Consider the following 11,323-nt stretch of genomic DNA (forward strand, 5'->3'; position numbering starts at 1 on the left):
TTCCACAACAGGATGTGGACAAGTTTTGAGTTTCATTTATGATTTTAATAGGAAGTGTTTATACCAGGGTTATATATTTAACATTCTGAAGCTGAAAAACAACTGCAGTCCAGTCAGCATGACTAGGCTGATTTCCAATACTACATTTCAGAGAAAAAGTAGCAATATTCAGAAGAAAAAAAACACAACAGCATGGATTAATGATACATGAATAAAAGAAAACAGTACACATATACCCTTTATTTTGTCTTGACATAAAGGTATTTTTCATCACAGGAAAAAAAATACATCAATACATACAGACACATCACTGCCATCCAGGAATCATTAAAAAAAGTTTATTTACAAATAGGAAGATGACTGATATTCATTCTGTCTGTCAGTGCCCGGAAAACATCAGACCTGCTCGCCAAGATCCAAAACACGAAACTTGTCTAGATTGTAGAAGCAGGCCTTGACGACTCGCCCGCCGAAATAACGTCCATTCAGGTCTACCACAGCTGCAGAGGAGAGAGACGGTTAAAAGATTCCTGTATGTTTTAAGACATACAACAATACTCAACTTGGAAGAATAATTGGTGTCTGACACTGGTTTTCCATAAAAAAGTTTAATTACTTCATTAAAAATTCTTAAAATTACATCTAGTCCATCTCCATCAGTGAAAAACTAGTATATCTACTATAAATTCTGACATAAATTCCTCTCATATGTTCACGTAACTGAGATTTCAGCAGGCGCATGTAAAAACAGTCCAGCTCACTGCGGCTGCTCCGTCCTGTTTCACTACTTCCTGCAATATATTTCAAACTGATCTACTGTCAACAAACATCAAAAATGATGTCTATTTTGTTGATGCATTTTTGATGAACTGTAGCATTCACATATTGCATTTCCTGTGACGACTTCCAAATAAAAGTCAGCTCGTGTTTCCCCAGCTAAAGTCTTTAAAGGTGACGCTGCAGCAGCATGAAAATGTTCGGTCTGCATTAGCTGAAGCTTCATACAGCATTTTTTCCAAGAATGTCGCCACAGACACAGTTTGTAACACCGCGAGTGGAAGAGCTTTAATCAACAGGACAATCACCATTGTGTGACCTCATTAAGCTATTCTGACTTACAGACATTATCATTGTTTTATTGCCCAGCCCTACTACCTCAGTGTCCCTGATTTATACGTTTTCTGTGACTCTTCTACGATTCACTTCTCACTGTGTGGTTGTTGAACAATGGTAAAAGTCTCTTGTTCTTTTGGTTTCATTCTTCAGTATTACCATAGCCCTAGTTTCTGGACATATTTGAATGTGATGTCTCATCAGTTATCCAAATGAAGAAGAGAAACACACCAAACTAAATGAAGCCAGATTTGTTTTAAACAATTCACCCGTTTCATGGTGGATAAATATGACATCACTGTGGCTTCCCATGACTGTCACCTGTCTGTGCCTACAGAGACAGCAGACAGTACGCTGTCCTATAGTTCACACACACTTTAAAAAGGACAGGAAGTGTTCATTCTGTCCTGTCTGACAGCGTTAACCTTATTAATGATCTGAACAACCTCATATCGTTGCATCATCTATAGAAATAGATCACTCAGTGTGAAACAATTCCTAATGGCTGAAGCCCTCCGTATCATTCTTCGAGTGTCTGTCCCGCTTTCTGAGAGCGATGATGTAAGCGCGGCCGCAGTGGGACTGCTGGGTTGCTGGGGCACATATGATGTAAAACCACAGGGAGCAGAGTCTTACCTTCTTTCTGATCTAGGCCAACCCATTTAGAATGGGACACACTTTCACCCACACTATTAGAGCAGTTATACAATGGTAGGAAGAAAGTGATGCAATTACATAAAGTTGATCGCCCACCCAAAAACAGCTGATAAATATTGAAATGCCATTCTAATTTCAAAATGAGGTGTCAGCAAAGGTCAGGATTTTGACATTTAACCCATTCTGAGGCAAGTGTTTAATGATCTGCATCGATAATTTTTCCAGGTGAGTTCAGGCTTTAAAAAATGTTAGGGACGTTGAACTATCTCTTTCAGGTTTGTGCACATAAGACAACTAAATACTGACCTTTGATGGCCGACTCCACCCTCTCAAACTCCAGAAATATCCTGACAGCTTCGTCATCTAGCACCTCTGCAATCTGAGAAGCAGAAAGTGCATCCATTTTGTTTGTGATTGTCCTGTTTGATGCAAGAATTCACTTCACACTCTGTAATTCTCATCTCTCACCTCGAAAATGACACATTTAACCACTTTGCCATATTTCTCGCACTCTTCTTTCGTCTCTCCCTCCAGGTCTTCGTCCACCTCCCCTCGGCCCACCATGTTCTACAAAACAGAAACACAGACATTAGGCTCACTTGGACAGGACAATGGAAGATAACGAAATCTGATGTAACCGTTTAACAAAGCCTGCTTTCAAACCGCAACTACAAGGTCTTCTATTGTCTCCATTTTCTAACCTCAAACTAATTTCGAGAATTGGACTGAGAATGAGTTGTATTTTTTTCTGTGCTTAAATGTGGAACGTAAGGTTTGTGAGATATTCGCTTAAGCAAAAGTCCAGATCTCATCACTAAGACACAATGATACTGATGCAAAACAGCATTTAAAAAACACACACACACACACACACACACACACACATACCCTCAGCAGGACCACTTTGGTTGGGTTTTTGAGGATCTCTGTGAGCGGGTTGGCCTCTGATTTCTTGGAAGAATCAGCTGGTTGGATGGAAACAGACAAAGTTCACTTTTTTTCACCTCAAAAAATATTTACAGGCTGCTTGTGAGCTGGATGGAGCAACTGAAGGCATGCAACAATACAGGTTATCGTATTGTATTGAGCTTGATTCAATATGCGTGATACATGAAGCAATTCAGGACAAAGACTGTTCAAAAGACTGTTCTGTGTTTGCTGAGCCGATGTGATATCCACCTTTTCTGTCACGCCTGGCTGTTTTAGTGATATTTTAAAGTTCTGCTTTTATTGTGTTATGCATGCTGCTGAGAAAACACTCAATTGCAACACCATTGTTAGTATTCCTATAAAATTGACTGACTGTTGGATAAATGTCTTACATCAGTGCTGCTGATAAAAAAAACACATTGTTTAATATCGGTAACACATAAAACTAGCGGAGGAAACCTTTTAAAAGTTTTAAATCTTTAAAGTAGGGCTGGACAATAAAACAATAACAATAATTATCGCAATATATGTTTTTTCAACAACAATATATTAAATGTTCAATAAATGTTTGATTTTATTCACTTGAATAATACACTAATTAGGACTAATTTTTTTATTAAGATTTTTATTTTGTTGAGGAAAAAGGACTGATAAAAGCTTTTACTTAATTTTACTCATGCATATCACAAAGATTTTATCATAATTGTTTTGAATGTTCTACCTCAGATTAGTGAAGTGATCCACTGTTTGGCCTCAAGTAATGACTATAAAAAAAGAGTTTCAAACCACAATAACCACCAGGTTTCTTTAACTTTCACTCAGGAGCAAAAATCAGCCCTTAAACTCAAAAGAATTAACGATTTGGTACTTATCGTGATAATTATCGATATCGAAAGAAATGAAACTTTTTATCGTGATAACATTTTTGCCCATATCGTCCAGCCCTACTTTAAAGCCAAAGTTCGACATTTTCGGGAAATTCGAATATTTGTGTTAAATGATAAGATTGGTACCAATTTCATGTCTATATGGTAATTATGAAGCTACAGCTTACAGCTGGTTAACTTATTTGGATAATACCAGGCGGAAGCAGCTAGCCTGTCTCAAAGTAACAAAATCCACTGACCAGCACTAAAGCTCACAAATTAACACACATCTTGCTTGCGTATTCTGTCCAAAAAAAGTATAAAATGAAATTTTTTTGTTTTACAAAGGGTGTGTGCTATACTGTTTTTTGGCTCTGAGCATTGGCCAGACAACCAGCGAGGAAGCTAGGGAGTTACTGTGCCTCGCCAAGAAGAGGTCTGGATCATAACACACTGTAAGCAAATTGATGTTTTTACATGTTAAAATAAGCTTTAGGTTAGTTGGTAGGAGAATCTAATTTTTCTGCCAGATATTGCGATTCCAAAGTTTTACTGAAGTTCAATATTCACTGCAGCAGCAGCACAGAGCAGATGAACCGGGCAGGAAGTAAGACAGAACTGCATAGCGGATCTGGTTGATTTGCAAAATAAAACACCCTTTGCAGACTCTTGATCGTACATAAACAATAAACACAGTTAAAATAGACAAAAAAAGAAACAATTTAACTATGTAGCCTACTTAACCATGGTAGAAGCACAAAAATCATGGAAAACTGAACAAATAATCAAAATCTGAATGAGTCATCAAACTCACATGGGCAAAACTCTCTTATTCTGAAATGCTCCATGTAGATATGAAATGTTAGGCTGCACAGAGCAGAACGGAACGCGCTCACAGAGAGCTGTTATCCGTAGTTGAAGCACACAAAATGAAAAATTAACAACACGTTAACGTGTAGACTAAATGCTCTGCTGCTGAAACACTTCAGAGTGAGTTGAAGCCGGACAAAACCGCGACAAAGCCACTGCCTGTGTAACTTCGGCTGACGCCATTATCCCACGTTTTCCTCCAGTTTTGTTTGTTATTGTAAAATGCACACGCCCTGTGCCCGTCTGATCGGTGAGTAGGACCGTAACAGGAGGCGCATGGCGTTTGTAATTGGCGAGCATAACTGTCACACAAGGATGACAACGTAATGAATTTGTAACTGCATGACTATTTAAAACGGGTCAGATGTTTAATTAACCTACATTTTAATCCCCATCTTCACGAGTAGCTAATCGCGTTCTTTCAAATCGCAATTTCGATTTGAAAACGATTAATCGTTCAGCCCTAGTGTATAAATTACAAGCACACATCCAGCAGAAAACCATGCAAAACTATTCTACTCATTGCCACGGCAATTCTTCATACAAACTTATTTGGTTTTCAAGATTTGGGAAGCACTTTTAACTTTCAACAGACACAAAGCATCACTGCTTTCAATTTGGTAACAGTGAGTGACAACAGATAAACACATGCGCGCACACACAATAAGAATAAAGACGAGCAGGACAGTACACTCTGCATAATGGGAGAGAGGAAATGGTAGTGAAGGCTAACCTGCAGAGCCTCCGCCTGAAGTTTCAGCAGCACCTGATTGGCTGGACCCTGCTGCTCATACACACGCACACACACACACACGCACACGCACACACACAATGAAAAAGTCATGCACACAAAGTCACAATAAAACATCTTACTGATCCTAGAAAAGATCAAATCAACAAAAATAAGTTCTGGAGATGACACAAGCAAAGGTCAGTTCATGCAAAGTGAAAAGTTAAAAAAGGAAAACAGTGTGCGGCATGTATGGCATTGATCACGAGAGGAGAATGTTTTCTGCGAAGAAAAAAAACAAAAACAAAAAAAACTCCAACAAAAGCACAAAGGTGGTACTTACGTTTTTCTGCAGCATCGCCTATGATGATCTTGCCACCTCTCTTGCTGGTCTTCTCCACAGACAGCGCCGTGCTGAGGCCCTGCTCGTGCTTCCCCAGGCCCTGGCCTTCTTTGAAGCCGTACTTCTGCATGATCTTATGGGCCACCGTACCTCTGTGGGAGTAGATCGGGAGGACAAACTTTTGGATTTAAAAAGAATCATTTGTTGTAGTTGACAGTTTATACGCTGTGATGGTAGAATCTTCGTGTCTCTGTGATATATTTGGGGCGGGCTATGTAGCAATTCAGGGCTGGACTCTTTGCGTGATCTCGCCAATCCAGCTGCCTCGCAAAGTAACATGATTTGAACCACGTTCTCATGTACAGTAATACACACCTAAGATGGTTTGCCAAATTTTCTGTTATTTTTATATTCCACTAGAACTAAATTACATTTATTAAACAAAAACATAAATTGCCCGCCTGCTGTGTGTGTGTATATGTGTGCATGTCCTACGCACCCCATGTTGGCCAGGAAGGAGCTGGTTGGTCCGGGCGGTGAACGTGGCCGGTCAGTGTCCTCATACATAGGTGGAGGGATGGCAGCCTTGGAGCCTCTGGCAGGACGACCTTCATCCTCGTAGGAAAATGCAGAGGAGCCTAAAAACACAGAAAAACACAACCATTACTGACATGTAGTGCTGCACAGAGGAGCACAAGCACATTAAATTTTTAGTCAGATTTACTGTTGTCAGCCAGAATAAAATACATATTTTACACTGGTATTCTGTGTGTGTGTGTGAGATCATGTAGACGTTGCTGCTGTGGTCATCACTATTTCACGCAGTGATCCAGATAGTAAAAAAAAAATCTACTTTGTCATGTGTTCCACAAGTTCCATGTATGTTTAACTCTTACATGTTATGTTGTGACATTTCAAGGACCAAAACAAAGCTCCACTGAAAACGTGGGTCCACAAGCTTCACTGTCCCCCAGCTAACCAAATCTAGGATAATTCATCTCCCTCTGGTTTCATACAGGATTACCATGAAGCTCACTGTTGTTCATGTTCCGTTTTTCCTCAAATTAGTCAGCAGTTTAAAACACAGGCCATGAGGCCCTGTTCTTTTCCTCCTGCCATTACTATGTCTTTATTCTCTTGATGTTTCAAATTAACAGACTTACTGTCCACAAGTGAAGAAGGAGGGGCAATAGCTACTCCACCCATACCTGAGAAAGAGAAAGAGAAAGAGGGGAGGATGCATCACATTACAGAAGTAAAGTTTATTGTTTTGATTGAAACATGACTGTGATCCACAGCTGCTACATTTGTCTCTAATCAGATATTGTGCTTCTGTTTTTCCATGTTGTCATCAAATGCAAATACATTTGATATATCTTTACTTCTCCTATAAATCAGATGATGACTGAAGTCATCTGGGAAAAGGTGGCCTTCAGGCTTTAGTTCTGACTCAAAGAGGGAATTACTGTTTCAATTATTTTTTGAATTTCCTTCCATTTTCGGAGATATGTTTTAATTGGCATTAAAGGATCTTTTTAGTCAGAGTCGAGATGTTGATGTTGCACTAGTGAAAAACAATAAAACATGAAAACCACAGAGGATGGTGAATATCTCTACAGGTCACTCTATATGTAAGCCAAATGGGGTTTAAAATACTCACTTCGTTTCCTCCGCTCTTTCTCGTAGTCATCCTCCTCATCTGAGTCGCCCTCTTCTGCAGGGAAACGAGAGAAACCACTTGGAGCCCCGCCATCGTTCCTGTCTTTCCTCTTCCTGCAACACCACAAGATTTAAACAGGAGTCCTGTGTTCCTATAAATCTTTAATACGCGACGCAAATTAATATTACATGACAAATATCTAGGTTTGGTCCCATGTTGTAAAGATCCCCCAGGACACTGAATAGTAAAACAAGAATGAGTGAACTGGTTTATTTTGTATTGTTTTTTTAAGTAGAAGAATAGATCATTTTCATTTTTGCCTCCTAGATTATAGTGTATTCCCTGCTGCTACGTTTATCACTTGGTGAGCTTAGTAAACAAGCATGGCAGTACTTTTCCCTCTCCTCGATCTCCTTCTGACGCTCCTGCTCTCTCTGCCGTTGCCGTTCTTCTCGGTGCCGCTTCACCACCTTCTCGTAGTCGTTGGGGAACATTGGATCGTACTCGTCTGCCAACGGGATCAGCACATCACCGGAGGAGAAACCACTGGGCACAGCGTCCTGAAACACACACGCGTGGACACACACAGGAAAAGTGAAATCATGTTTCTGCTACGATGAAGATGCTGTCATGAGTGGGATCAGGGGTGGGATTTAGGTCTTGTTGCAAAAGACGGTATGGAAGGATATTCCATATGTTCACTGCTATAGGCACTAGCTTCACTTAGCACTGCAAGCAGAGCCATGTGGAAAAATCCAAAGACTGTATATAAAAAGCAAAAACTCTTTTTCATCTATCAGGATCACTGATCTCCTTTTTCAATCGTCACTGTGTGTCACAAAACTATGATGTCCCCTTCCTTAAACACGTCACCATGATGTGACAAAGTGCCTTACGGACAATCCAGATGCTATTATCAGAGGTTTCGGGAGACAGTGCAGCTGCTGTGGGTATCAGCACAGAGGCATCAGGGCTGTTGATGATGTTGATGATATTTCTTTAAAATAGGAACATTGTTCCTAAAAGTGTTTTGAAGCCTGCAAATGCCCTTCTACAGGTTCGTTCTGTTGACCTGTGCTGTGCTGGGGAAGTAGTGAGTGCATCTCTGCATGCTCTGGGCGAGACTTTGACATAGTCAACCCTGCTCCAGCAGTTAAAAGAAAGAGGACAATGTTTTGGTCTGTCCACTGTAGGTTAAGTCCAAGACTACATGACTCCTAGCTAGGCTCTGAAGAGAGCTCTTCTCAATATTTTGGACAGAGCCATCCAGCTGCAATCCTGATCTCATGAAAGCAGTGAACAGCTTTCTTACTAAAGCTCCTTCTTTTCTGGATGTTGCCGTGTTAAGTCCCTGGCAATACTGCTCATCTAAGCCACCAGACTGAAAAACAGTCATTTTACCTCTTTAGTCTACCGTTGCCTCGATCAGTTAGTTTGTTTGTGTTATTGTGTCACTTTAGTGTTTTTGAACCTTAAAATAAAAACATGGTGGCTTGATGAGAGCAATATGGTGACTGTGTCTGGTTAAACTAAAAAAATGTCTCTCTCTGTAGGGATCCTTTCAATAATGTTGTCAGACACAATCTGAGCCTGTCAGTGGCAAAAACAAGCACTTTTGTGAACGCGCAATTGCCTGCAAGGATTACGTTTCAGCTCTGTTTCGCTGCGGCCAACTGCAGCGCGCTCACTCAACACCGGACCAATTTCAAAAATATGTGTGTGTTTTAACTTTACTGATTATTATTTTTAATATACCAGTCCCTGTAAGAATAGATAACAGATAGATCAAAACATAAAGTTGTCCTCCTATAAGAGGGGAAGGAGGTGGGTTGGCCTACAAAAAAAAAACATCCCTGGGGCACTCAACACAGCAGTAGTTGGTGACCAATGAACATCTTTGTGGCGCTGTATCACAACTCCACACACAGCTCTGCATCATGTTATAAACATTACGCATTAACCTTTTCACTCTGCTTATTAGACCAAGATCCAGCTTAATCAAATCAAGAGAAAAAAAACCCAAAAAAGCAGCTTGAAATATGGCTGTGCAATATGTCAATATTCAATAATTATCACAATGAATGTCAAATCATTATTTCTCTCAAGTTAAAAGGCTGATTTTTGCCCCAAATGAAAATTGAAGAACCAGATGTTTAATTGTGTGGTTAATCTTTTCTTTATGGTCAAGGTTCTTTACGTGTCAAACACTTGATGCCAAACAGTATATCACTTAACATATCTGAGGTATAACATTTAAAACAATTATGATTCAATATTTTTTCAAATAATATAAGTAACTTTCTTTTCTGTACCTTTTCCTCAACTAAATAAATATCTTAATAGAAAAATTAAGTGCTAATTCGTTCATGATTCTAATGAATTTAATCCAATATCTATTGACGATATACTGAACAATTGTTTACTGTTATTGAGGGAAATTATATTGCAATAATTATCATTATTATTTTCTTGCCCAGCCCTATTTGAAACATTCTAAGGATTTCATAAACACCGATGACAAAGTCCACTAAATAAGACTGACCTTGATTCCAGCGGCAGCATGTGGAGGAGTGTCTGTGATCTGTCTGTCATCACTGGAGCCACCTCTCTTCAGATCAATGACCGGAGCCAACACTGTGGTCTGCTTCATCCGCTGGGTCTACACACACACACAAAAACAAAATCACTGAATATGTACACATTGTGTTTACAGTGCTTCCTTGTTGTAATTGTTCATTCTGATGACGTTTTAACATTAATGTAAATCACATTTGCATTTAATTTCCAGCTTGTGTGTTTACGTTACTCTATGTTGTTTGTCATCTTTACTTTATATGCACTCTATTCTGTCACCAGTATCATCAAGTATATTCTCTGTTAAGATTTGTTTATCCTTCACAATATGCCACGTATATATGATCTGTGTAAGGTTGCTGTACTTGTATTGCCTGTGTCTGTTACCTTGGCCTGTGTCAGAGCCGCCTTCTTCACCTTCAGCTGGGACTGCAGCAGCTTGAAGTTCTTGGACCATCCTTCGGTCTTGGTGTCGTTGGCAGCCACACCGAGGTCATCGTACAACGACATTGCTGCCCGTCAGTACTTCTGTTTCCTACAGACACAGGGACAAGTTTCATTTATTATAAACCTGCTTGGCAAGCATCATATCGTTCTGCAATTACCTTAACAAGTTACTTTGATATAAATTGAGGTTGTAACATCGCAGCAGCCGCATTGAAAAGCTGGGTAATTTTTATGTAACTCTGTAACGTTTAATTATACATTAAACGCAATATTACGAAATCCTTTAAACTAGGTAACGTTACACATTTAGTCGCTTATGTTAGGAAACTTACGTTAGCTTAACGTTAAAGCCCAGCAGACCAGGAGAAACAGTCTGTTAATTTAGCTAACGTTAGCTAATGCTAACTTAGATAACTGTCTGCTCCTCAACAAATTATGATAAAAACAAACACATTACAATAGCTCTTTTCAACCTACCGGTTTTAGAAAAACTTACACTAACTAACGTTAAATGTAAGTTAAGTGCCTATTACATAAAAAGTGTTAGCGGCACGTTAGGTGCCATGGATATTCCTCGCTGAATGAGGCGGAAGTAGTAGCACAACAACAAAACTACGCGCGACATTTTCTGCTCTTGCTCCACGTAGCGGCTGGATGACTATTGTCGCCAGTGTACTAAAGAGTAGAAGAAACTGCTTTTTTAACAACCGGCGTTAGATGGCGCTGCGGTAGCGCTGTCCGCATTTTGGACCGATAACGTCATTTCAGATTAGAGGAACTATAACAAATATCATTCTGTACCAGCAAACACAACTGTGTGATTACCTTGGTACAGTGCTAGTAAACAGAGCTGAACTGTTGATAACAAATAATGACATTCTGCAGCAATTATTAAGTTACGATGGTGTTGTTCTCAATTGCTACCAAAACGAAATAATACTATTTGAAATAAAATGGGTCTATACTTCGTTTATTCCGCACTGCAGCATCTCATAATGGGCAGGCTGGAGTACACAAACTTGGCTTTGTCAAGTAATACAGTAAGAATGCCACACACATACAAAAACAAAGCCTGCATGCTATCTGTAGACCATGTGCTCCACCCCACGACACACCCCGCCCATATTACGTCG

At 39.7% G+C, this 11,323-nt stretch overlaps 1 protein-coding gene across 2 annotated transcripts; it reads right to left on the minus strand.

Annotated features, from left to right (window-relative positions):
* Positions 1–212: 212 nt before the first annotated feature.
* rbm17 (RNA binding motif protein 17) lies at positions 213–10,824 on the minus strand. 2 transcript variants are annotated; one of them, XM_038739322.1, is made up of 13 exons: positions 10,668–10,824; positions 10,131–10,278; positions 9,712–9,828; positions 7,563–7,729; positions 7,170–7,282; positions 6,673–6,717; positions 6,009–6,147; positions 5,510–5,661; positions 5,170–5,220; positions 2,659–2,735; positions 2,239–2,337; positions 2,077–2,149; positions 213–500 (listed from the first exon to the last, which is right to left on the minus strand). In XM_038739322.1, exons 2-13 carry the CDS (start codon positions 10,251–10,253, stop codon positions 397–399), a joined length of 1,260 nt encoding a protein of 419 aa, XP_038595250.1. In that variant the 5' UTR covers positions 10,254–10,278; positions 10,668–10,824; the 3' UTR covers positions 213–396. The 2 variants fall into 2 exon arrangements, with proteins under 2 accessions (XP_038595250.1, XP_038595251.1); XM_038739323.1 differs by lacking the exon at positions 10,668–10,824 and adding an exon at positions 10,523–10,661.
* Between the last annotated feature and the right edge of the window lie 499 nt (positions 10,825–11,323).

This window comes from Micropterus salmoides, unplaced genomic scaffold, assembly GCF_014851395.1.
Source record: "Micropterus salmoides isolate LMB-PRFRI ecotype aquatic unplaced genomic scaffold, ASM1485139v1 Ms_hic_scaffold_23, whole genome shotgun sequence".
NCBI lineage: Eukaryota > Metazoa > Chordata > Actinopteri > Centrarchiformes > Centrarchidae > Micropterus > Micropterus salmoides.